The sequence below is a fragment of the Lepisma saccharinum genome, chromosome 16 (assembly GCF_977018435.1).
Source record: "Lepisma saccharinum chromosome 16, izLepSacc3.1, whole genome shotgun sequence".
Taxonomy (NCBI): Eukaryota; Metazoa; Arthropoda; class Insecta; order Zygentoma; family Lepismatidae; genus Lepisma; species Lepisma saccharinum.
This window is the reverse complement of record NC_139244.1, coordinates 26,703,758-26,731,434: the sequence shown is the minus strand read 5'-3', so window position 1 is coordinate 26,731,434 and position 27,677 is coordinate 26,703,758. Positions and strand designations below refer to the sequence as shown.

Genomic DNA, 27,677 nt, shown 5'->3' with positions numbered 1-27,677 from the left:
AAATCTAATTAATATACCAGTACATATAGTACGTAAGGTGCAAACCACACATTGTCCACAACCAGACTGAAAGAGTTGAAAGTGTTCCCCGGCTCCCACTTCTAGAAGATTATAAGAGGAACTCCGTTATCCACGTCGCAAGAGGTTCATCGGATATCTTTACCAGAAGCCTAACTTCACACCAGCCTACATCACCGTCTGATTCCACCCACGACTACGCAGTGACTTACGCCATTAAACTGACTGCGCTCTCTTGATTCACATATTTTTCGGTGTCAGCCTTCAGTTATATTTTTCAATGACTGCAGCAAGAAGTTGCGGGAGCTAACTTTACTTGTCTTCACAGAATAAAATTCTGTAAAGATCAGGATGACGCAGCTACTAAAACTTCAACCAGTTTCCAGGTATCACATGGCTGAAAGTTCAATTTGACTCTGGACAATTTACACCCACGCACGCATATACATCACCTGGTTTTGCTTCTCCGGAAAAAGTACCAAAGCGTCTATCTCCCAATGAAGCCCTGTTTTGTGCCTTTCTTTTGTGCAGGACGTTATCCGAAGAGAAATCCTATGAGGCCGATTATCCACGCAGCATTTCCCATCCCATAGAGCTCTTGTGTGGATGTATCCGACCGGGGGAGGATAATGCAGTAATTCCATTAAGAAGCTAATTGTCAGTACGTCTGACGGTGAGGGAAATCAATGCATAAATCTGCCTCTCTCAGATTTGTCGTATACTCTACATTGTGGACTTTTTCATGAGCTGAACGGAAGCTGGGAATATAAGTTTACCAGATGTCAATGCATTATGCAAGGGTACGAGGAAGGATATAAGGTGATAGACTTACTGCACAACGAAACTATCGCAAATATCCAGACAACGGCGAAAGAAAACCATACGAAGATTCACTATAATGATTCATTTGTTTTATTTTACGTCGATTTTCTGCCACTTTTGGCTAATCGCAACGATGAGGATGAATGGCGATAAGACGAGGTCATGGGCTATGTAGGAAGAAAGAAGACCAGGTCCACGTAAACGCTTTCAAAATGTAGTTAGATACACCCATTTTGCTCATACCCGGTGTCTTCAAGGAAGCCATATTGCCATGTCAACGTCAGCCAGGTTGCAAACTCATGAGAAATCAAGATTGACAACTCCAGAATCACTATAATCTAATTGAAATGGGTAATTTTATTCACAATTCCTAATCGACTTTTTTTCTTTATTTTATTCTCAAGGCTTCAGGCTTTGCATATGGCCTAGCTAGCCTAGAATATACGCTCCTGGGCCAAACCTATAAGACTGATCCAACATGAGAACCACATGGGATTACAGTGGCTGTGGGTCCTGACGCCAGAGCCTCGTTAGTCTGCAAAGTGCAGTCAAGGTATTTTACTACCTGGAAGTGAGGTTGGCATTTAAGTGTCTAGAAAGCGCCCCCCCCCTTTAAACCCCCACTTGAATGCCGTAGAAGAAACTCTTAAACAGATGCAACCTTTCAGAATTTGGAATTCATAGCTGTATTGCATATAAAGAGGAAATCTTTTTTGAAAAATACTTTCGCTTGTGCACGGGAAAAGCGTGGCCTTAAGAGAACGTCCACTTAGAAACTCATCTCTTTAAATCTTAGCACAAGCACGGGCCGGAAGAGACAGCCGGATATCAAATTCCTCTGAGAGCGGACTTTTAATACACGGCGAATGATGTTTCGCATCACAAGGTACGAGGAAGTGACACTGTGTCGTGTGGGTGGGCAGCAGCCCTTGAATCCGTCTCGACATGATCGACTCTGCCTGGTCGTTTCCGGTCCCTCTCCTGGAGCCTTTAAAACTCGCCGGAAGTTGTCCCTGAACAATGGGGACGAGGGCGAGTTCCCATACTCAGGAAACCTGCAATAAGTCCGTTTCGCCACCTAGGCAGTCATCTGAATTTTTGTGGTCGGAGAGGAAATCTACAATAAAGGGAGTTGAACTTTTTTTTAAAAAAAAAAAAGCACAAAAGACACGAAAAGCATCGCAATGTTGCGTGATTAACCTGCAAATTCAGTGGAGATTGCAAGATACAAGATCACTACTACGTAATGCTTTCGCAAAGGTGCAAGGATTCACTGTGCCCCAAACTTCACCCTAATTATAATCGTTTATTATCGACAGTTCAGAAGCTTGGTTCTTTGCGTCTTTGCGTCCTTGGTGCGAACGGCCCTGAGTTCGATCCAGGATGAGAGCTCCAAAATGGGTAACTAGGATACTACTTGAAAGCAAGAAATGTCGGGTTCCGGTCTAGAAAGCCGAAAGCAGCGGCGATGGGAATACCCTCAGGGGCATTTTCGGTGTAAAAAAAATCTAAATTAATGAAATCGAAATCAGCTGGCCACATGCCACCCAATCTCGCTTTCACCGGAGTGCAACCGTGTTGCCATATATAAAATATACTTTCCTTGCTTCGTTGACCCAAACAATGTTAAATATTTCGTCTCTACGTTCGCTCTGCATGGTTTTCCCCTTGATTATTAATACACACACTTGGCATCGGATAAAGTGACCGCGATATGTTAAACGCCATGCATTTTGGCTAGCGCAGGATTAAAAGGCAGCAGCTTATTGCATGACCCACGCTCACTTCCCCCCTGTAGAGTTGAACGAGAGCGCACAGGGGTTTTGCTCTTGTTGGTAGAGCAGTAAGTATTCGTAGGGCCACTGCGTATCCAAATGGTTAGCGCTCTCGCCTTTGGTGTGAGAGGTCCCGGGTTCGATTCCCTATGGGAGACCCAAAAAATTTCGGCATTGGCCCAGCGTCGTGAGGACAACTGGGGAGCTACTTGAGTAGAAGAAATAGCGGGCTCCGGTCTCGAAAGCCAGAAAACAGCGGCGATGGGACTCGTCACCCAATGCGAAAAGGCCCTCTCTGGCAGGCTTTGGCCCTTAGAGGTCTGTTGAGCGTGGAGTCTATTTTGTAGCAATTACTCTTAGGTTTAGGCGTCTCAGGTGGGATGAGGGGAGAATGTTCTGTGATTTTCCAAGAAAGCTTTGTCTACACTTACAGTCGTGACAAACTTACTGGATGCGCCAAAAAAAAGTCACAAGGTGCAAGAACGGTGACCAAGCAACGTGATTCGTATCGAACAAGTGTTGATGTCCTGGACTTCCTGTGGAGGAAGGAGTTCCCTCCCTCCCACGCAGCAAGAAACGGGAGGAAATCGGAAAAACAAGACCGCGGACGCGTGTGAAGAGACACGCGGGATTCCACGAACGGGAACGATACGCTTCCAGGAAGCACGGCTGGAGTGGAGATCCTTCCGAGGAGGAAGTGTCGCTGCCTTGATCTTCCTCCCGGGACGGGCAGCGAAGAAGCAGAAAAGAGAATGGGCAGGAAGTGAAGATGGAGTTACTCGGTGGCTATCCGGTTGCACCTCATTCTCTCCCGAGGAGTGTTCGGAGGAAGTCCGCGCTTGATGCTTTGGCTACCGTCATGCAAGACATGCTGGTACTCAGCGATCACCTTCACTCCCACGGTACGCACTCCCCCGCACTTAACACTCGGTTGCCCCAGTAAATCTCAGCACGAAACGGAACCGCCCCAATAGCTGATCATGTAGCCCTGCGATCAAAGGATCCCGGGTTTGACTCCTTACGGAGGCACGTTGGCCTGCTTTCCTGATTAGCCTATCTGGGCAGGAAGTGGATATCTTGTTATTAATTATTATAAGGGAAACCCCTAAACAAGCCCACCTCCACCCGCAGACGTTCAGGGGTATGCGCTTATGTCCTGTGACCTTCAAAATAAACCAGAGTTCCTCTGTTTTTATGTGCTAAGTTTTAACGGTTTATTTAACACATTACATGTAAAAATGTTATACAGGTTTTATTTGCTTTCATTATGAGGATTCTTCTAGGTACCAGAACAAAATCTGAATTTAACTTATGTTAGTGTTGGATGTAGTCTGTGTGTGTGATGGAGATACTTTAGGCAAAAATGATATTTTCCAAAACGAAAGTGATGTAGAAAAATTGGACTTGAAAAAACAGCAGCAGGAACTAAAGGGGGGTGAAATGACTCTGCGTTATTGCTATATTTTACTGTACTTCGCTTTTCTGCCACTTTTAGCTAATCGCGACGATGAGAAAGTATGCTGATGAATTGGATGAAGGGGAAATCACAAACATATGCAGACGACACAACACGAGCCCCCACAAATGATTATACTGGCTGAGTGTCCAGACACCAGAGCCTCGCTAGTCTGCGAACTAACTCAGCTACTGAAGTGACGAAACAAGCAATGTCGTACCCGGAGCTCGAACGAAGGTTTCGCAGGCCGACTCGCTAACCACTACCTTGCTAGGGTCTGTGGGTGGTGAGATTTGTAAAGTGTGTTTACTAGACCTGCTTCGAATCAAGAACCCCAAGACCTTTGAGTATCAAGCTGCAGTGTTGCATTTTACCTAAGAGAGTAATTTCTCTGGAGATATTCTATTCGATAATACTGCCAATATTCTTTGGAATCTCACTTTAGTCCCATGGACCACCTCTTTTCTTGTAACTGTCACTTGTCTTGCGGATTTGCGGGAAGGAGGAGAAGGACAAGAAACAACTTGCCTTCCTTTCCAACTACAATCTTATGATTAAAAAAATGTCTTTTCAACAAGAAAGAGTGCATTTGGAGGCAGGGAATGAAAAATATAGTTCTTAGGCTGTTAAATAGGTGAAAATTGCAAAGGCACCGTCAGTGCTTCTACTAGGATCGTTAACTACAAGAATTACAAAACGCAACTTACCAAAGTTGAGGTTGGAGGAACACTTCAGTTGGTCTGTTTATTCCTGAAATGAAATTTAAAGATTGTATATTAGAGAGCTAGAAATATTGTGGCAGATAGTTAAGCAAACTTTATTTTAAAATTTGCTTTTATGCTCAGATAGCTAATCGGGACATGATCCACAGTTTTAAGTGGTATTCGAACCTGTGTATTGCAAGGTAACAATGTTAAGCACTACTCTGACTGAGAGGTAGAAGGAGACCCGCATGATATTACGGTAGACATGAAATGAATGATTGATTGAAGTCGAAATTGTGGGTGCGTCAGCACTTAGGCTATTTGCACTCGTCACATTTTGCACTGAAGACAAAAATCTTCTAACGCGTGTTAAAACTTAGCTTGTAAAGGGACACTTAGCATATATATAGGATTATACTGGCCGTAAATCTAGACGCCAGAGTCTCGTTTGCCTGGCAAGACTGCATTTACCAGGGTGTATTACGTGGAAGTGAGGTCCACTTTTGAGTGCTTTCCCAAAAGGTCACTCCTTACACCCCTAGACATGAAATGGACCAGGTACTTCGAGTTCCTTGGTTGATTTGGTTTATTTTACGTCGCTTTTCTGCCACTTTTGGCTAATTGCGACATGGCATGATGAAATTGTTGAAGGCACAGTCACCAAGGCCGGGATTCAAACTCGGGACCCCTTGAAGTTACCTTGGTATCTCACTTGGTATTGGCACGGAATTCCACGGGGGGTACTTTTTCAGTAATTTTTAAGTCAACCCCTGCGGTCAACCAATTCAGCTGTTTACAATCGTTCTTTGAGTAAACAACTAAAACAATTTCGACCGAAACGTTTCGGCTAGAGTTGCGGAACACCACAGCCGGGGACACCGCAGACCGTATCAAGGTTTCTTCCCAAAGCCCCAAGGAACTAAATCTTCATCGCGGCTTCCCAGAGAGCTCCTTGAGGGGCTCCAAGCACCACGGCTTCTCGTCACTTAAGGACCACTTACAGGGGATTCCCCTTGCTTCCGAAGGTTAAGACAAGAATCCCCCCCACCCTTTCTCTTCCTTTCTTCCCTTCTTGTCCCATTCTTCCCTCCGCATCTTCCCCAATTTGACAATATCCCCCTTTTCGTCGCCTCGGCCCGGTCTCCCGGCAGTTTCTTCCTCCTCTCCCCCGTCCGATCTCAGCCTTCTTCCTTGCCAATAGCCATGTGATAGGCCACATCCTTTGTCCGAAGCCGTTCCCACGATGATACAAAACCTTTCCCATTGACACAAGTCCTGGGTCGCCAAGAACTTGCGTGTCGAGACAGGCTAACCGCCATAATTAACATGTCTTTTCACTCCGGTTCATCCTGCGAAACGATTATCACACGTCAATTTGAAAGTCATGAAAGAGCAAACGCCAAAGTTTAAAAAAAAGGCCACCAATAAAATCTGCCAATTCGTAATGCTGCAGTGTTGACTTCACGTGCCGAGTCTAGTATATGTTCACTAATCAGTTTGAGATATAGTAAATTTTCTTCAAGTTTCTTCACAAGTGCAAAACCATACCATACGTTTTTTTTTTTCATGTCTTTATCAGAATTATTTCGCCATTGTTTACCAAGACGATACAATAATTATACACATGGCTCATTTATTTATTTATTAGGTTAACAGTGATTTTTTAACTATATACAGTACTGGTCATTTGCATCACGTATACAAACAACCAGTGGCGTGAGGTGACATTTAACCTTGGGGAAGCAGCCCCAGAACAATTTAAAACCCTCAATAATATTTAAGGCCTTTCTACCTTCCAAATGATTTTTAATACGTGGCTGCTTGAAGGTGAAAAGTCTTTGTCTTTGCAAATTCATGTTATTTTTTGATAAAAATTTTCTTTGCTTTCAATGTTTACGAAAATTTTTTCAAGCGATCACGCGCTGTCAAAAATTATACTTTTTGCGTCTCTACTGTGCTCCAAAGCTTTTAATTATATTTTTTTTAAAAAAATGCTTCTCTTATCTACCTCAACGCTTGTACAAAAGACACCTGTACGTAGATATTTAACCGTACAGTTTGCAACACTACGGTAGCTGTAGTAGCAGACCTTACTGATGGTACTGCGATTGCATTTCAGCTGATTGGAGGTAAAAGTATCGTGCATAGAAGCTGTTCTGTTATTGGATAGTTCAAGGTCACATAGTCCCGTTTTCATTTCTTGCTTCCCCTAGATCAGGAGTGTTGGACGAAATACACAAATGTTTTGTCAAATCGCCACAATATGGTGCTAAGGGTTGGCATCTCGAAAACGAACTGACCGCAAGGACTACAAGTTAATTCCTTTGAGATAGTAGAAAATGATTAAAGGGGGGGTATTTTGGAACTGAAATACTGTGGGCCATCACAGCTGGCCTTGCTGTACTGGAATGCACGCGCATGCTAACAACATTACAATACTAAAATTGTACCAAGTACTTTGAACTTGAAAATAACTTTAGTCTGTATTTGTACATTTCTCCTTCTTACGTCGATTTTTGGCTAATTGTAACGATGAGAATGAATAATGTGGGCGATCTGAAAAGAAGCGTACAGATAGAAACGTGTAACAACTTTTGGTCAACAATATAATCTTATTTGATCGAGAACTGTGATGTACCAGACATTCTTGATTCTTTCCTGCAATAAATTTCACAAAATAAGGAATGGGAGGTGTTGGGTTAGTGTAACAATATGTTTAGCCTTATCATCATGTGGAGGTTTTACAGCATGCTTTGTAAGCAATCTAAAGGCAAGTGACAAAGGGATTTGTCTTATTTAGTGTCGCTTTTCTGCCAATTTTGACTAACCGCGACGATGAGGATCAGAGATTATATGATGCAATTGATACACCTCTACAGAGGTCGCCGACAAAGGGATCTGCAGAACTATCCTGCTGATCCATGGTTCGAAGCCAATCGCACATGAGAAGAACTTATTAGTTCCGTCTCGATAACCGACACTGGCGAACCTTCAGATCTATGGAGATAATCCACAACCTTACTTTCCTTGGCACCATTCTACTATTGTTATGGACACATGAGATTATTCCACTCGTTGTGGACAACAATGCAACACCCTTCTTCGTCTTATGGCATTTCCAAGTTTCTTCTCCTATTGATTCCACCCCCTGGCCTATATATTTTTTTTGGCCTCCACCTCCTCCCCACTTCCTCATTACTTCTCCGATCTCACCCTTCGTACTTCCCCTGCCATTATCTCCCGTCTACCACTTATTATTTCACGGCCCATAAAAATACCTCATCGTCAGACTTGGTGAATGTTTTCTCCGGCACACTGCTTCGTAGATCTCGGCACGTTAAAGCAGTCGTAATTAATTCATAGACAGAAAGACAAGAGGAAGGAGGGAATTGGGGGGAGGGGGCATGGGAAAGGCAAAAACATGAAACACCATCACGTGGGATAAGGGGGGGGGGCTATGGTAACCTCCGAAATGGGACAAACGTTAAATCACGAGGACCGGGATGAAAGTAACAGCTTAATTGTCGGCGACAACTTGTTACTTCCTTACAGTAAGCGGGGTTAAGTGTCTCAGGCACTTGGGGACCAATGTTGGGAAATGTGATGATGCCAACCGAAGGAAACTTTCATATGTAGGGTAGGTCAGGTTCGGATTTTTTGCCCGTCTGGGTTTCCTAACGAAGTGGCAAGACTATTTGAGCAGTTGTCTGAGTGGATATTGCTAGAGGGTCCGACAGATGTATCAAACCTTGACAAAACTAGCAGACGACAGAAGTAAGAATCTCATCCTTCCAGGTCGCATCTATAAAGTTAGTCACAAATTCTTCCACATTGATCCTTAAAATGTTTCTTCTTCGACCTTCAAAATAATAAAAATTTCGCGAGGAAAATACTTGTTCCAGACACTAGGTAAGAATTATGCATATCTGAGACGCGAGGTCTGGTTCTTCTACCTATGTATGAAGGGTTATGCCAATTTTGAATATGAAATACAAAGTAAATACGGTATCCTTAATAGCCTAACACAGTGAAGATTTATTTCGCTTACAACAATCAAACTGCATAGTCGTTTAATTTCTGTAAGGACCATCAACCTACTATCTTTCAAAGTAATTCAATTTCTATTACTACCATAAACTTTCAAAGTAGTTCAATTTCTGTTACAACCATCAACTTTCAAGGTAGTTCAATTTCTGTTACAACCATCAACATAAAAATATAGTTCAATTTCTGTTACGACCATCAACTTTCAAGGTAGTTCAATTTCTGTTACAACCATCAACATAAAAAATAGTTCAATTTCTGTTACGACCATCAACTTTCAAGGTAGTTCAATTTCTGTTACAACCATCAACATAAAAAAATAGTTCAATTTCTGTTACGACCATCAACTTTCAAGGTAGTTCAATTTCTGTTACAACCATCAACATAAAAAATAGTTCAATTTCTGTTACGACCATCAACTTTCAAGGTAGTTCAATTTCTGTTACAACCATCAACATAAAAAATAGTTCAATTTCTGTTACGGCCATCAACTTTCAAGGTAGTTCAATTTCTGTTACAACCATCAACCTAAAAAAATAGTTCAATTTCTGTTACGACCATCAACTTTCAAGGTAGTTCAATTTCTGTTACAACCATCAACATAAAAAAATAGTTCAATTTCTGTTACGACCATCAACTTTCAAGGTAGTTCAATTTCTGTTACAACCATCAACATAAAAAAATAGTTCAATTTCTGTTACGACCATCAACTTTCAAAGTAGTTCAATTTCTGTTACAACCAACAACATAAAAAATAGTTCAATTTCTGTTACGGCCATCAACTTTCAAGGTAGTTCAATTTCTGTTACAACCATCAACCTAAAAAAATAGTTCAATTTCTGTTACGACCATCAACTTTCAAGGTAGTTCAATTTCTGTTACAACCATCAACATAAAAAAATAGTTCAATTTCTGTTACGACCATCAACTTTCAAGGTAGTTCAATTTCTGTTACAACCATCAACATAAAAAAATAGTTCAATTTCTGTTACGACCATCAACTTTCAAGGTAGTTCAATTTCTGTTACAACCATCAACCTAAAAAAATAGTTCAATTTCTGTTACGACCATCAACTTTCAAAGTAGTCCAATTTCTGTAAAGACATCAACTTTATAAGTAGTTATATTTCTGTCGCGACCATCAACTTTCAAAATAATTCAATTCACTCATGTTATGAGCTGTAGAGGTAGGAACAATGTATCCAAGGGCAAAATAACACCAGGACTTGTTTTCACTAACTTCGTTTCTTCAGTGGGTGGAGATTAACTTAGAGTTTCTTCAACAAAAAATATGATTTTTTAAAAATTGTAGTCAATGCTGTTCGGCTAAGCCATTGGTGCAAATTTTCGTCACTAACTGTCGAAGACGGGTGTTCTTTCCGTTACGAAATTTTGTCTTTTCGTGCAATATGGCACACGGTCCCATTTTGTAACCAAAAAAAAGAGGAAAGAATGGTCACATCGGGAAATAACAGGGTGCTCTTAATTAATACAAAAACAACGCCATACGGACAGTGGGTATCATATTTGTGAAGAATTCCGTTACCGTCGCAAGCTATGCAGAACTGGGTTGCTGAACAGATAACACAGTGGAACCCGCAAAGCAAGGCATACCTCGCAACTGGTGCACCGGCTTTACGCTACGATGCACCGCCGTCTTCCAGTAGTGCACGAAGCATTTCCCATAACGCATTGCATGGGCCTCAAGACGCTAGCTCGAGAAGCATTGTGAAAAGGGAGATCAAAACGTGGGGTGAGTTTTTCACGGGGGTTGCAGAACGGCCGTTAGGGAAAGGGGGGAGAGGGTTTCTTTATTTTGACACCACCTGCCTTTGCAGCCAGACCCAGTGTCTGCAAGGGCTGATCTGCGCTTGTGTGTGTGTGTGTGTGTGTGTGCCGTATTGGACAATCCCGCCTCGGTGGCAGACCCTTTTCCCCGAGCCAGCTTTTGTCGAGAATAAAGGCAGGTGGGACTGCAGGCCTCCAATTATGTTCCCAAGACCCAAAACAATGTAAGAAAACAGAAACAAAATTAGAAACAAGGATTAGAGAAAGAAAAGGTGACTGACTATGAGAAGTTGGGTCTTGCAGGGATGGCATTTACCAGGTCATTCAACTGAAGAACAGTGTGGGGTTCATTGGGGAAGCGTGTTTCCACAAATCTTCAGCCTCCTACCGTGTAATTTGTTGATTCCAGACATTCAACATTAGCTCCTTCCCTGCCCATGTTCCTCAGTGTTGTTCCAGTGGGTTTTTCGAAGGTGTAACCAAGAAGCCTCACTTTAGTTGTTACGGGCTTACCCGAGTTGGGCGAGAAAAAGCATTGTCACTACATTTCCTCGACGACTAAGGCCATCCATCAAAATGACTTCTAATGACGGCCAGCGCATCGACTCCCATTGCAGTTTTCCTAGCTTTCGAAACCAGGATTTGCCATATAGTTCTTCTCTTCATGATATTGGCAAAATATATTATTTTCGGCAATTCTCATGGACCATGGTAGATCGTCTGTCATGTAGGTGATATGAATTTTTCAGTCGATGCCACTGTACACACACAGAACTAAATGCATCATATCGATTGATGCACCATAATGCATCGATTGATTCACTAAAGTGTGTTTTATGGCTTCTTGAAAGAATCAGATTCACATTTGATGCATTTTGGTGCATTTTTGCATGTCCTGAGAGAAACACTAAAGTTCATCATTTGATTCAAGTGAGGATTCCTTTCAAACGAGATGCACTTTAATGAATCAGCTGATGCGTTTTGATGGACCTTGATGCGTTTTAATGCACCAGCATGTATCTTTTTTGATGATGCACTTAAACGTTTCGTCTGAGCTACATAAAGTCTGGAACCATATAATTAATAATATGCATATTTTACCCAGGGTTCTAACCAGGGCAGGAGCGTATATTCCAGGCTATTTAGGCTATCTGCGAAGCCTGAAGCCTAGAAAGTAAAATTCTGAAGAAAATCGATTAGAAACTGTGAATGAACCTGATATCAAAAATAAGATAATGGCGATTCTGAAGTTGGCAACCTGAATTCTTAGGAGTTGGCTACCTGAATTCCTAGGAGTTGGCTACCTGAATTCTTAGGAGTTGGCAACCTGAATTCTTTGGAGTTGGCTACCTGAATTCTTAGGAGTTGGCTACGTGAATTCTTAGGAGTTGACTACCTGAATTCTTAGGAGTTGGCTACCTGAATTCTTAGGAGTTGGCTACGTGAATTCTTAGGAGTTGACTACCTGAATTCTTAGGAGTTGGCTACCTGAATTCTTAGGAGTTGGCTACCTGAATTCTTAGGAGTTGGCTACCTGAATTCTTAGGAGTTGGCTACGTGAATTCTTAGGAGTTGACTACCTGAATTCTTAGGAGTTGGCTACCTGAATTCTTAGGAGTTGGCAACCTGAATTCTTGGGAGTTGGCTACCTGAATTCTTGGGAGTTGGCAACCTGAATTCTTGGGAGTTGGCAACCTGATTTTTTATAAATTTGCAACATGACTACCGTTGGGATGGCAACGTGGCTTTCTTGAAGGCGTCACGAATTACCCTAGTCTTCTCCCCTCCTCTATACCCTAGAAATAGGTGTCATAGTGAGCTAGACCAAGTCTTAGACCCATCATACGCCACTGAACCCGGGATCTTTGACTTCGTACCGCGTTCCTCCGACCTCTTCGTGGTTTAACACAGCTCATTGGCTTGAATCTCGGTACCACCTTGCAACTTCCAGCGTAGATAATGATGGAAGCTGCGTTCCTTTTGATACAAAAGTCGCATTCAAAGTTTGTTCAGGATCTTATAAGCCTTTGGGGTGGCGAAGCTCCACACATTCTCGGTTTCAGTACGATAATAGCCTCTGCCTTTTCAACAACCACAAAAACATAACAACCGTACATCAATAGCCGCATTGCAGTCAGATTTCTTAGATCACGCTCGAGAAAGTTCACTACAAAGTACCTTCCTTTCTTTGTAGTTCATGCCTGTTGAATTTCACCAGTTAAACAAGCACATGTACTTTTTTACGACCTGAGGGCTTCAGTCCTCGGTAACGTAGAGGAGGATCCGCAAGAAGTAGCAATCTTACGTGGTGAGGAAGATTATGGTAATTATTGTGTAAAAAGTTGCAAGACAAACTTCGGCCTTAGTTAGCAAGTCAGAGGCAGCGGCATTATCCGGCAGGAGGAGCTAAGTTTGACCATTCTGCTCTGACCACGAGACGGCGGAACGACCAAAGGAGTTGGGAGCGCTCCTTCTCACGATTCCGTCGAGGTGGTTTGCTCTAATGGTCTTGACCTCCAAACTCAACCCTGCAGTCTTGTCCGCTGAGAGATTGTTCGGAGGAGATGGGCACGGAATGTTGGCCTCTGCTTCGGACTGCTGAGAGAGGGAGGGGGGAGTCATGGCGAAACTTTACGAATCCTTAGTGTTTTCTAAGTTGAAGGGGGGTTTCCTCTTGGGTTCACGCGGAAGTGAGACGATTTCGGATTCAGGACCGTGGAAATTCATTCTGAGGATATTTAGGGACGCAGGGCTGCAAAGAAATGTTTCCATGGCGAAGATTACAAACATTATGAAAAGCAGAGAAATCCAGCTCTGCTTTTTCTAATGTATTTCCAAAACTGGCATTGACACACAAACAGTTTTTTTTTACCATATTTAAACATTCATATGGAACTCTGATTTGATTTGTTTTTTATTACTTAGCGTCGCTTTTCTGCCATTTTTGGCTAATCGCGTGATGAGGATAAGTGATAATATGATGACACGTACAAAGAACATCCATGCCAAGGATTCGAACCCGGGACTCCTGCCGTCGCTCTGCTAACCACTTGTCCACGGAGGTCGGCAAATGAAACTCTGCAAATTAACAATTCTTATGAATGCTTCTCCACCTATAGGTGACGTATACGTCACGCCAAGCGGTGGGTAGTATGGTACCTGTAACGGAGGCCACAGACAACCTAATTTCGTATTCGTTCTTTCACAATGGCATCCCTAGGGGAAAGGAGGACCAGAATCCCCCTCCCAAATCAGGAAATGATGGAAAAGGGGGGCTGATTTATATATTAAAAAGCATATCGGCCTTTAAGAAAATCTAAAGGACGCCACTGCTCCAACCTGATTTTTGTTGTTGAACATCGTGGAATTCAGTTGAAAGTACCTTCTATTTTTCATTTACATTATTTAACGTCACTTTTCTGCTTCTAACATTAGTAGCGGCGAAAACTCAACTTTTCATCATCTCTGTGGTCGTTGAGTGGTCGATTCCCGGTATCGATACCGAAGGTTTTAGGTTGGAGCCCTGACCTGAGCATGGGTGCTTTTTGTGAGGTAGTTCGCAAGTTTTATGTAAAAATCATTATTTTATTCTCATCGTCGCGATTAGATAAAAGTGTCAGACAAGCGACACAAAGTAAGAAAAGTCGAATAAGGAACACAAGTATCCCTTAGTCGGAATACGAACCCATGTCGTGGTCTCTAAAGATCGATACAAAAAGCACGAGACCGAGAATGAACGAGATTATTGTGTGATTACTTAACATATTTTGCTACAGGCCACTCAAGTAGCAACTTGTTGCCAAACATAGCTGTGCGTCTCCTGCACTCGCACATGGAGTGTAAATGACCTTGTTAAACATTCGAACAAGCGGCGGTACCCTTTAACCCTTACTAACCATCACACAAATTACAACAGAACGAGAAGGAACTCATCAGAACAAAGAACAGGTCCTCCCGACAGTCCGAGGGTGGTTTGACACCCTATTACCATGTTGATTCTATGCTGCATCATCTGCCAGGTTGCGACAGAAACAGGCAATAAAAAACATCGAAGCAGGGAGAGCGAGCAGAGGGTGAAATGGGGTGAAGCGTGCCACCGGCTCCCGCCATGCCACGTGCCCAATGTAATTACCTAAGAGTCTCATCCATCTCCGAAAGAGATTCACAATCTTTTTCTGCAAAGATGATTCATTCAAATTTAACTCCTCGGGCATCAAGTCTTGGTTCCTTCCTTCTGACTCAGAGAGCGCCAAGATTGACTATTAGGGTAGGGGGCGGTTGAGGATCCATAAGCTTCTCGACAACCAATATCTCGCTGTATTTCCGAACTGGAAGCACCTTGGGTGCGTTGTACACCCCTCGGACTCCCTCCGTGGGTCCTTTTCTTCTGACTCATAGGCGTCCTCCTCAACCAGCTGAGGCTTTACGTCACGCTTCTGCAACCCCTCAATCAGTTTTTGTCTCCCGGACACGCGACCGCCGCGGCAAGGTTGCCAAATGAACTTGAGTGCCAAGGAGAGCAGCTACTACAGATGTGATGTAGATTTGCAGGAGGGATGCTTACGGTTCTTTCAGCACGGCCAGACTGTGCTTCCTTTGTTTGGACCTCGCTGTGTGCAGAGCGCGAAGATTGTGTTGAAATTCTGGGCTCGTCTCTAAGGTTAGGTTGGTTGATCGTGACAGTAAACTCTCAAGTAGAGATCGCATAAACACTTCACACTTATCTAAGTCTCTAGATGTGCCGAGAACGAGACATGCGTCTGTAAACGTCGATATGAGACAGAGACTTACTCTCTTCACAGTCTCGTCTCTATTTGATTTATTGAGGAACGGGCAAGGGGTGGTTGTTTTAAGTGGACAACTGATGTTATGTCGAGACTCGAGACCGAGAACAGGCATTTGTAACTCGGGACGAAACCAGAAAATTTTCAACTCGAGACGAAACCAGGCATTTTCCAACTCGAGACAAAACCAGGCATTTTCCAACTCGAGACGAAACCAGGTAATTTTCCACTCGAGACAAAACCAGGCAATTTTCCACTCGAGACAAAACCAGGCATTTTTCAACTCGAGACGAAACCAGGTAATTTTCAACTCGAGACGAAACCAGGTAATTTTCCACTCGAGACAAAACCAGAAAATTTTCAACTCGAGACGAAACCAGGCATCTTTCAACTCGAGACGAAACCAGGTATTTTTCAACTCGAGACGAAACCAGGCATCTTTCAACTCGAGACGAAACCAGGCATTTTTCAACCCTAGTAGTGTTATCCACGGGACGAGACGGGACAGGCTTTTAAAAATGCGAGACGAGACGAGATTGATTATGTGTCCCGAGACAAACGAATATTTTCGAGACGAGACAGGCCAAAGTCTCGTCTCGTGGGCAACACTAAACCCTAGACGACACCAGGCATCTTTCAACACGAGACGAAACCAGGCATCTTTGAACTGTAGACGAAACCAGGCAGCTTTCAACTCTAGACGAAACCAGGCATTATCCACTCGAGACGAGACTGTACCAAGTCATGTCTCGATACCGTCCTTACGCATAGGTATAACTTAGTAGGGGCAAGGGGGTCACTCGCCCCCCCCCCCCGCAATGTTTTAAGATTTATCAATATTTACATGTTAGGAGCATTTTTTTAACCTCCTGGAGCCTGAGGTTCAAATTCTGCCCCCCACCCCCATCTACCCAAAAAATAGACCCCACGTTACGCTGCTATTTCTATGAGTCTTGTATCCATTTCGAGTTTGAGTTGGTGTTTTAAGTCCACTTTATGCACAGTAAGGCTAATCGAGACTGAACCTACAGTTTAAAGTGGGATCCGAACCACTATTTGCCTCCACCGGGTATCAAACCCGGGGCCCCTAGTATCCACTTCGAGACTGAGAACTAGACCTTTAATTAAACCTTACTCGCAATTCGAGGGAGATGATATTTAATCTAGGAGTTCTTGAAACATCTTTTGTAACATAAGACTTCTATTCACACCTCTTCTTATCCACTTATTGTTTTGTTGTGATTCCTCGTCACATTCCTGATCGGTTACATCAGAAGGTTTGTCTTTCAACATTCCTCCCTAGCTTTCTCAGTGTATGACCAACTCTTACCTTGCTATTTGTTTGTGGAGATTTCAGTTGGAATGAGGACCAATATACAACAGAGAATCGAACCAGAGACTGTATTTGACACGTTCCTTTCCGCTGTTTTGCTTTGATCCCACCAAACAAATAATCAAATTATTTACATTTAACCAAAATTAGTTCCAATTCTCTTGCACGTAATGAGTTCTGTAACATTTTCGACAAAAGAAAATGAAACTTGCTGTTCGAGAACGTGAGCATATTTTGTGCTAGTCCCTCGGAGAAAACACTCAAAGTAAGGTGTTGATTGTAATTGTATTTGTATTTTTGTTTCGACTCAAGTACAGTATTTAATATATTGGGAAGTACTTTTACAATGACATTGGCATGCAGCTTAACAGGTCTATCAAACGGTGAACCACGTATCTGCAGGCTTTCAGGCGGATGTGGATCCCACCCACATATGACGCTCCGCTTCGCTGATTGCATCTTGTGTGTTTGGTAAGTTCGGAATGCAGGGTAGGGGAGGGGGGTCGACAGCCAACGCTTCTGCCAGGGCGAACAACACATCGGCAACGCCGCAGAGGAAAGAAAAGGCGCTTGGATTCCTGGCGGCGTGCTTCGAAGTGGGATGCGGAATAAAAAGGTTTGTCGGAGAAGACTTTCGGGGGGAGGGAAAGAGGGGGGAAAGGATGCTAGAGGAAATGTCGAGTAGGACGAAAATCGTCTTTTCTCCCAACAGCCAACCCGAGCGCTGGCAGCAGCTCGAGGGGAGGCGCAAGTCTTTCTTAGTCCTCCCGATATGGGACAGGTGTTTATTTCCAGTATATTTCATGTCTCCCTACCTCTGTTTTTTTTTGTCTTGTAGAACCCACCGCTCGTTCCATGTGCCACTAACAGTTGCCTCTTTTGTTTTGCACCTTGCAGGGTCTGCTATGGGAAACTAGGAGGAAGGGAAGTTGGCGAGGCGTAACAAAGGGGGGGTGGCGGAACGGGGGGGACCACTCCAGTTGCCACTGGTCAACCCAAGTGACCCGCACCTTCGTCCAATAGGAGACGGCCTTTCTTATGATGTCATCAGAAGAGGAAACCGAATGCTTTGGGTTGTACGGTGAAAAACTTCTAAAGAAGGCTAAGCGTACAAGACAGCGCGTCGACGCTGGAGAACCACGCAACAGTTACTCGTCTATCCCCAACTTCAGTTCTCGCCCGAGCTTCCTAAGCGGCGGGTTGTACGGAGCGATCTTCAGCCAGAGCCATCAACACTTTGGCCTCTTCGGGCCTGGTTTCACGCCGGCGAAAATGCTCAACGAACTTCTGGGCCGGCAAGGAAAAGTTTCGGAAGATGCCATGGGCGGCGTCAACCACATGGACATGAGCGGCGGCTCGGACAAACTCAACGGTGGTGTGAACTTCGATTGCATGAACGCGACCTCCGTGATCAGACGCGGACTGGACAGTCCTCCGCTGGACAACGCCCACATGCTGCGTGACATTTTGCAGGGACGTAAAAAAGAGCTGCTCGCGCTCGAGCAGGAACTTCGCGAATCGAACCGGGACTTTGCCGGATCGCCAAACAACAACAACAACAACGAGGTGAAGAACAGTGTCGGTGGTGGTGCGACGGTCGGTGGTTCTAGTGGTGTCGGTGACGGCAGCGGTGGTGCGAACGGTGGCGGAGGAACGAACGCAGGTAGTGGACAAGGTGGGAAGCCCACCATGAACGGTGGCGACGTTCCGACGCAGAACGGACCAACCTCGGTGGGGAGGGGGGAGAATCCGGAGGCGGGAAGTGCCGAGGATGATGCTCTGGAAGGGCTCAGTGACGGTGGGAAGCAGTTGGACATGGACGACGGACTCAACGGACCGGCTTCGGATACAGAGCCTTCGTCGTCGCCCGTGTCGGAGTCTTTGGCCCACAAGGACGACGCCAAGGATTCGCAGAAGGAGCTCGAGCTGAAGAGAGCGCGGGTCGAGAACATCGTTTCGTCCATGAGGTCCAGCCCCTCCCTCCCGACCCAGGTGAACGGATGCAAGAAGAGGAAGCTCTACCATCCCCAGCAGCACGAGAGCGTTCGCTACGCGGCCAGCCTCGGGCTCCTGGACGAGGATGAACCGCAGCTCAAGCAGAAGCGGGTGGAGAAGGACGCCCTCAAGTCGCAGCTGCGGACGATGCAGGAGCAACTGGCGGAGATGCAGCAGAAGTACGTGCAACTATGCAACCGCATGGAGATGGAATCCGACTGCCAGGACGACACCAGCGACATGAACCTGGAGCTGTCGCAGACGGTGGAGCAGGAATCGGCGGCGTCGGTCGCGAGCATGGGGCTGCCCCCCGTGGTCCAGGAGAGCAAGCCGAGTCACCCCACGACGCCGGTAAAGGACGGACCGCCCCCGGCGACGGCACCCGTCATGCCCAAGATACCGTCGGCGAAGCTGCACCCGAATCCCAACCCGCACCCGCCCATCCCCCCTCCGACGGTGAACGGCGGAGGACCCATGGTGCACGAGCACCCCGAACACCCCCATCATCCTCATCACGGTGCCGCGAACAACCCCGCCGCCATGTATCTCGGACACAAGCTGTTCATGGAGCAGGAGGCGCGGCTCGCCAAGGAAGCAGCAGTGGCGGCCGCGGTCGCGGCGGAACCCAAACACTCCTCCGAGTTCAGCGAACGGTTCACGTTCTTCAGGAACGCCCCGCTCTCGGGTGCCGACCTCGAAGGCCTCGCGGAAGTCCTGAAGACGGAAATCACAGCTTCCCTCGCCATCCTCATCGACACGATAGTCGGCAGGTTCGTGCAGCAGCGGCGTTTCCTAGGCAAGCATTCCGAAGCGGCCGCCGAACAGCTCAATAAGGATCTCTTAATGGCCTCGCAGCTTCTGGACAGGAAATCCCCAAGAACCAAAGTGATCGACAGAGGCGGTCGGATGAACGGCAACGCATACAACCCCATGGGGATGAGCAACTCTATGCACAACCCCGAAAATAACCTGAACTCGATGAACCTGCCCCATATAAGACCCCCAGTGAGTGTAGCGTCAATGTTCCAACCCCCGAAACCCCCTGGAGGGGGAGGTGGCGGTGCGGGCGGTGGAGGACAAAGTGCAAGTGGTGGTGGTGGTGGTGGTTCGACGTCGATGTACTCCATGAGCAGTTTGGGATCCCACAACAGCCACAGCATGAACCCGTACTGCATGTCCGAAGGGCGGGAAGGAATGCCGGAGCAAAACGAGGCCCTCAGTCTGGTTGTGACCCCGAAGAAGAAACGCCACAAGGTCACCGACACGAGAATCACACCAAGGACAGTCAGCCGAATCCTGTCTCAGGACGGCGACCCCACAAAGTACCCGAATCTAGTCCCTTCCACGAGTGCGACGACCGGATCCACAGAATCCCCGTCGCCTCGACCTTACCACCCACCACCCCCGCCGATCCTGCCGGTGTCCTTGCCGACGTCGGTGGCCATCCCCAACCCTAGTCTTCACGAATCCCAGGTGTTCTCACCTTACAGCCCCTTCTACGGCCAGCATCACTCTTCTAGTCCGCCCGACAGGCGAGATTCCGAGAGCCCCATCCCCCACCCACCGACGCTTCTGCATCCAGCAATCCTCGCTGCCCACAGTTCGCCCGACTACGTCCACCTGAGGGGCGACAGCGTTGACAGAGGCTCAGACTGCAACTCCGGGGATGGACCTTACGACGGAATGCAGCCTACAATATCCTTTCCGAGCAATATGACAGACCATCACAGTAAGTTTAAATATTTTCTTGAATTCTGGGCATAAATGTTCTGATTTAGTGTAATTAGCATGATTTTGTTTAGTACTGTATCACTATAGATTCCAGGCATGCGCATTTTTTCCTGTCAATATTTATCTATCTTCACAGTTTCTGTGTGAAACAAACTCAATTTTAGCATTAGAAGCACAAGTAGCTTTCACTGGCCAAACGGTGCTTTTTATTACGTACAATGGGAAGCCATTTCCGAAAACGTAGTAAATTCTGTGTGCCAAAACTTGTAGGCCCTAAAAGAATGCAGTGTTTTGCCAAATTCTTCAAAGTCAACTCACCAAATTCTATTAGCATTAAAATAGTCCTGACCTACATGCATTTCACCCAGTATTACGAACCAAGGTGAATATAGTATGCATTATTACTAAACTTTTTCGCACCTGTAACAGTGAGTTTCCCTGAATGAGCAGTGTTAACGTTTGTAATTAAGGGGTCCCGGGTAAAGTCCCCGGTAGAGGCACATTGCACATTGGTTCAGATCCCACTTTAAACTGTAGGTCCAGGCCGGGTTCGAATCCCGGTCTGGGTATGGATGTCTTTTGTGAGTGTCCCTTTATCATATTTATCACTCATCCTCACCTTCGCGATAATCAAAAGTGTCAGAAAAGCTAAGCAAAATAAACCAAATCAATCCATCAAAACTGTAGGCCCAGTCCCGATTACCCTACCTGAGAATAAAGCGATTGATTTTACCTGAAACAGTGTTATAACTGTTCCTTTGCTCGCCAGACTAATTATTGCCTTTGATTTTCCTCATATGTATTACAGAAAAAAAGTACATGAACAAAACCTAAAAGTTCTTTAATGTCACTGTATTTATACTAAGTAACTTCAAAATATCTAAGATTTAACAATATATCCTCATAGTGTAATACTATATGCTAGTATTTAATTAGCCAACAGTTTTAAGTTTCACACGTTAGAGCACCAATTTATGTTTAAAAATAGAATGACACATTGTAAAGGTAACATACATTCAATAAAAGCAAATTTCCTATCTATGCATGATAAAACCTAACTTACACAACTGCTTGTGGACATTATAAATATAATCACCAGTTTTTAAAACAAACTAGCTAAATCATAACATTTTGCCCAGGTATTTTGTATTAATAGTTATATTTCTTGTGTATTTTACCTGTTCATTTGTGATTTGTATTTGATTGCGAACTATGCACTTGCTTTAGTGTTATTGTAATTATGTTATCAATATTGAGTACATCAACAATAGGCATTGTTCTATGAGTTCGTATAAGTTATTATACTGACCAGATTTAAACCCAGATATTACGTATTATTGGGAAATCGTTATAAATCAGAGTATAGAAAAAAGTATGTTCCTATTCGTAATATTTGCAACGTATTTACTGAAACAAAATTACTCGTTTAAGATTGTATTCACGGCTCGGTTAGCAACAATTTATTTAGAAAACTGTTGAAACACTGGAAAAGTAAGTACTTGGGTGCTAGAAATCTTGTGTAGTAAATACTAGGATTTTGACATACTGTAGTTAATTTGGAAATTGCTTTACGAATTACGCGTTTCTTTAGCTTGGGCTGTGGTCCAAATCAATCTTTACTTCTTTGTTTTAAACACGGCAAGAATTGAACTCAATTCTGTTCATCTTTTGTGTATTATTCGTCATTTGGACATTGCCTTGCGTCTTCACTGGTGCATACAAAACACATGCTCACTGATTTCAATCAATCACAGGTTTTGTGCCAAGGTTCAAGATCAAAGATTCGGTTTTATATATGACGTAACCATAACTTACTCTTGCATTAAAACTACAACAGAAAGTCAGCAGGGGTAAAAAAAAGTTGAAGGGTGAAACAAGAGAATAAATGTCGTCTTCTTGTAGCGCGGTTTGAAGAGAATGAGGGTTGGAAGACAACCCCTTGATTGCAGAAAGATTACTCCATTAGTGCTGCGTAATTAATTTAGAAGACTGGGGTAAGGGGGCGGAGATCGTTCCAATAAAAACACGTCTTCAGTAGAATCCGAAAAGAAGGCATCAGGTAGAAATTTTAATGAACTGACTGTGAATAGTTTTCTTTCATATTCTCCAGGCACTTCGAAGAAAAATTTTCCTTGTTGCATTCTCGCTTGAGATAACTTCTGTTGTGATTATTTTTCGTCGCTTTTGTGCATCTCAAGGTAATCGCGGCGATGATGATGAACGATAAAGTAGAGGGGAGAACAAACACACATCCGTGTCTTACCGAGGATTCGAACCTATGCTACCTTAGCTGACTCTGTTGTAGCTCAAGTTTAAAGCCCAATAGTGTTGCCAACTTTGGAACAATTTTTTTCCATTCTTTTCTGAAGTCAACCAACTGCTCCAGAGAAAAAAGTCTATGAATTTAAAGTCTAAACATGTATCCTACTATGAAAAAATGCACAGCTCACTGAACGATCTTACCCTATTTCTTCTTGCATTATTTCTAGTTGATTTTCTGGTTTGATTTTTCTTATTTAACGTCGCGTTTCTGTCACTTTTGGTCACTTGCGACGATGATGATGATGAAAATAATGAAGGGACACTCACTATCAAACAGGGATTCGAACAAGGAACCCATGGCTTCTTAGCGTGTGCTAAACACTCCACTATGGAGGTCGGCCATTTCCAGATAAATATTGCACCAACACCTATTCTTTAGAGAGCAGCCCAAACATTGGTATTTGGGAAGCGAGTGACGAAGCTACTTTCAGTTTTCAAATATGAACCTCAAAAACCGTTATACGTTTGAAAAGAGTATTACCACCAACATTCTTTGAAACTTCGAGAACTTTTGTGTCAACCCATAGTGGTACGGATCTCACTTTAAACTGTAGGCCAAGTCCCGATTAGCCTATATCTGTGCATCAAAGTGAACTTAAAAGAGAAACTCAAACTTTAAGTACACACTGCCTACAAAACTAACTCGTTCTATCCCTTCGTGTAAGTTCGGTCCGTATAAACAAAATTCATGTTGTACAACAAACGACATAAAAATGTTTTCCTGTGTTTTTAGTTCTTGTCGACCCCCCTTAATTCCCTTGGCAATAGCGTCTCACTTGAAATGGAGACATGCATGAGCTGTTGAAATAAACCAGTGCCATCCGTCGATTGACCTGTTGCGAATTATTAAAAAAAATGAAGGAATAGAAAATATAGAGGCAGCTGCTGTAGGGAGAAAAAATTCTCGTCTTTAGTGAAAAAGTAATGACGAAAAGTTTCTGTAGTCCTCGCACGCAGGTAGCTCGTCTTTTGTTGAAAGACTTTCTCCAAAGATAAGGAATTCACAAAGGCCTAGGAATACCTTTCAATTCGTCTCTTCAATAGAAGTCCTGTTTAATTATGCATCTCTGCAAGCAAACTGTCCACGATATGGTTCAGTTTTAAATGTCCCGCTACTGGGAGTGGTAGGGACAATCTGCCTGTAGTGGACAGATGTGGCTATCCCTGACGGTTGCTCCTAATTAGTCCTAAAATTTTGGAGTCGATCAGGAATCGAATCCAACACCTCTTGATTACAACTCGATAGCTTTACCAATTAGTTATTGCGAGGCTCACGAGCTTGTTCTATGTGTTGAAAACAACGCTGAGGATTACTGAAGCCTCTTTCTATTGTCCAATGCACATTAGGGTCCTTGGTTCGAGTTACGGATATATGTTCTTTCTCCCAGATCGTCTCGGTTAACCTAACTGCAATGATTCAGTTCGCTCTGGGTACAGTCACGGACACTTCTGGGCTCTAATGATCCCACTGGAAGTCAATGCGATTGTTACAACCCAGAAATGTTCGTTACTGTACATGTTCTCAAGTTTCGGAACAATCAGTCAAGCGCGTTGAGTGTTCGACTCATGGTCTCAACCAATGGTCTTTGGATACAAATTCGTACCAGGGCACGGGCGATACTTTGCATTCGTTATTTCTCGCTTATCTTTCTTTCATCCTCATCGTCACGATTAACTTAAGTACAAAGCAAAGTACAATAGACGAAAATTCAACTGTAGGCCCAGTTCCGATTGAGTGCAGTCTCTATAATGTTCCGACGACCTCCGTGGAGGAATCGTTAGTGAAGCGTGCTACTACGGTAGGATTCCTGGGTTGGAATATCAGCGTGTGTGTTTTTGTGAGTGTCCCTTCATCAATTTCAGCATGTCATCACACATCCTCATCGTCGCGATTAGCCAAAAGTGGCAGAAAGCCGATGACAAATAACCGAAATCAATCAATCGAGCAGGTCGCAATCTTTGTACACCTGACGTCAAAAGTGATCGCTGTATATCACCCTTACGGGCACGCAACCCGGATTACTCTGCCGCAGGGATGTTGCATACCTCGTCAGGATGAACATTTTTCGATTACAGGGCTACAACCATTGCACCAACTTTGTACAGACGTGTCCTTGGACCCTCGGTGCCTTACACAGCCTCATTAGCGATGCACACCTTACCCCCCCCCCTTCCCAGGAAGTTCTTCAGCAACTCTCATGTCTTTAGGCGTGGCCATCCTTTAAGGTCGAGTGATGATGAATTTATAGGTCCTCTGACGCCACGCGTTTGCAACCCCCCCTTCTTCAACTTCCAGGCCAAAAACTTTTCTTCCCGTTCTGTGAAACTGAGATGTACAATTAACCTGATTAGAACTTTTCGCTCATGTCTTTAATTACATGCCTTCAACTTTGTTCGTGTCATTTAGTTCTTTTCCGACCGTTCCTGCCTCGGATTAATATATATGACCATAATTATCGCGGGGAAGGAAGCAGCCTTCTGCAGGAGCGGGGGGAGAGGTCATTCTCCGGGGCTAGATTCCACAGATAACGAATTAACGAATTGCTCATTCGCTAGATGCGAAGACAAGGCAGGTAAGAGAAATAGGGAAGGTTAAATGTTGAGTCACTGGAAGATCCTTGGATTTATGCTTTCATTACTTCCATCTTAATTAGATTGTAATGGGCGACGTTGTTCTCGATCTTGCTTAGCTAGTTCTCGTGGTTCGACCCCTTGCACGGGTCGAAGATTCAATCATCTAGGCACTCCGTATTGCATAACCTTAAAAAAAACGACACCGATGACAATTTGCAAGTCTCTAACTCCTTTAGACGCTGGGTCGGTTCGAAACCCGGCATGGATGCTCCTTGTCAGTGCTCCCTCATTAATTTCACCATCATCCTCGCGATTAGCCAAAAGTGGCAGAAATGCGAAGTAAAATAAACAAAATGAATCCTTTATAAGCTGCGGAAATTTCATTTGGAAATTCCTGTCAGCAAATTTGTCCTATTTTTTCTATTGTAACAAAACAATCGATCTACAATTATTACTTTCTTGTTATTTCATGTCACGCTCACTGACATCCAAACTGTAGACCAGTGATTGGTTCGTTATGGAATGACCCAATAATGTGTTACAACAATAAGCAAAGATTCATTTAGTTTTGAATAATTACTAGGCAATTTTCAAGAGCGCGTTACAGCAACGACAAGATTAATGTAAGGACTAATCAATTAGTACAAAATATTGTACACAATCCAGCATGACTTACCGAATATTCATTATATCTTCAGAATGTTCCAAAATTCCATTATGTAATATCAAGAACATGTGTGGGAGCTGCTGATGATCTAACAACTTGCGAATGAAGTCAGGAGATTGTACGGTCACATACACTTCTGAGTGTAATGATTCCATTTACTTTCATTAGCATCGTTACAACCCAGAAGTGCAATGTTTTTCATGGTTCCGTATAAGCAATTTCGTTTTAGAGAAAAGTTTTAGGACTGTAATAATCATGCAACGTAGCAATTGTCACCGTAATTTCGTCCAACATACACTGCTAGAAATTACCTAAATTTACAATATTTTACCGTTAATAGTCTTTCTGTTATTTTTTTTTTTAAAAAAAGGGGACGCAATCGTTTCTTATTTAAATTTTGATAATTTATCGCGCATAAACATAGATAGTGATTATATATTGCAGCTGATTGCACCGTAAATATATTTTTTAATAACTTAACGACCGTTAATATCTTAAAAACGGTCATGCTCATTTTTGACGACAGTTGGATGCTACCGGATAGTCCGTCAACTTTTGCAGTGTACCGTGTGGTGGATTTCTTCAAACTATTACAACACAGTTCTCATAACTTTTGGTCCCTTACACTATCTTATTTTGTTCAAGCAGTGCCCTTACTCGTACTATGGCTACCTAAAGGTACAGCAATGAAATACCCAACACACCACTGACCACTACATCTGCGGATTTCCCCTTCCACTTCTTACAATTCACAGTTGTTCCACGCAACAAAGCTTAAGATTCAAATCTTGACATGTATATCACCTCAAAACACTTGTAGTGTTTCTTGGGTACTGTTCCGTTTGATCTAAAGAGAAACCTTAAATTCAATCGGAAAAAAAGAAATCTTCTTTTGTTTGCTTAATGGAAGCCCTTCAAAAGGCTTATGTGTCCTCTGGTGTTTGGGTCACGAAGTGGTAGAAGCCTATCATGTAACACCGTATCTGTTTCCTGCAGGAATTGTAAACCAACAAAGAATACCCTTCCACAATCGTAACTTACCTGCAAGAATGTCGTGGTCAGCAAGATTTTCAATTGTTTGCTGGTTCTTGGAACAGAAGCATAATTCCTGCGATTCGTTCATAGAGAAAACTTCTACAAGTTCATGATTTTATGTGACCATTGTTGTTTTGACTAAAGAAAATTTGATATTAGAGACTTGAAAACGTACAACAATGTACTGTGGAAACTTTTGGCGACCGTTTCCCATTTGTTACCGGTCAAGTTACGTAACAATGCTCTCATCTTGGTTGGTGGTCTGTGGGGTGATCGAGTGTGTTAAGATTCAGACGGAAGCAACACTGAAGTATTGCTAAGATCGAAGAAAGTAATACTAGGGTACAGTGGCGGCGATTGGGTTCCAAAACCGGAGGGGCAAAGACAGTATAGTTCCCTTTGTACATAAGGTTTAGCATAGTGCGGGGGCACTTCTAAGGTAATGCTTATCTCTCTTTATATTACTGGACCGTACACAATAACCATATTAGATAAGTGGGTTGTCGGGATAGAAACATGGGTGACAGAGGTACATAATGCGACAAAAACAATGAAACATTGACCGTACGGAGGATTCGAACCGAGGACCCATGATTAAAATTTATATACCCACAACCTTAATGTTTATA

At 43.7% G+C, this 27,677-nt stretch overlaps 1 protein-coding gene across 6 annotated transcripts in view; it reads left to right on the top strand.

The window, feature by feature from the left end:
* The window catches only part of pros (homeobox protein prospero), a 136,097-nt gene that overhangs the window by 78,468 nt on the left and 29,952 nt on the right, over positions 1–27,677 (top strand). For all 6 annotated transcript variants that reach the window (XM_083137911.1, XM_083137909.1, XM_083137910.1 and 3 more), the window contains exon 3: positions 17,622–20,448. In XM_083137911.1, the coding sequence (XP_082994037.1) occupies positions 17,763–20,448 (2,686 nt within the window). In that variant the 5' untranslated portion in view covers positions 17,622–17,762. The remainder of the gene's footprint in view (positions 1–17,621; positions 20,449–27,677) is intronic.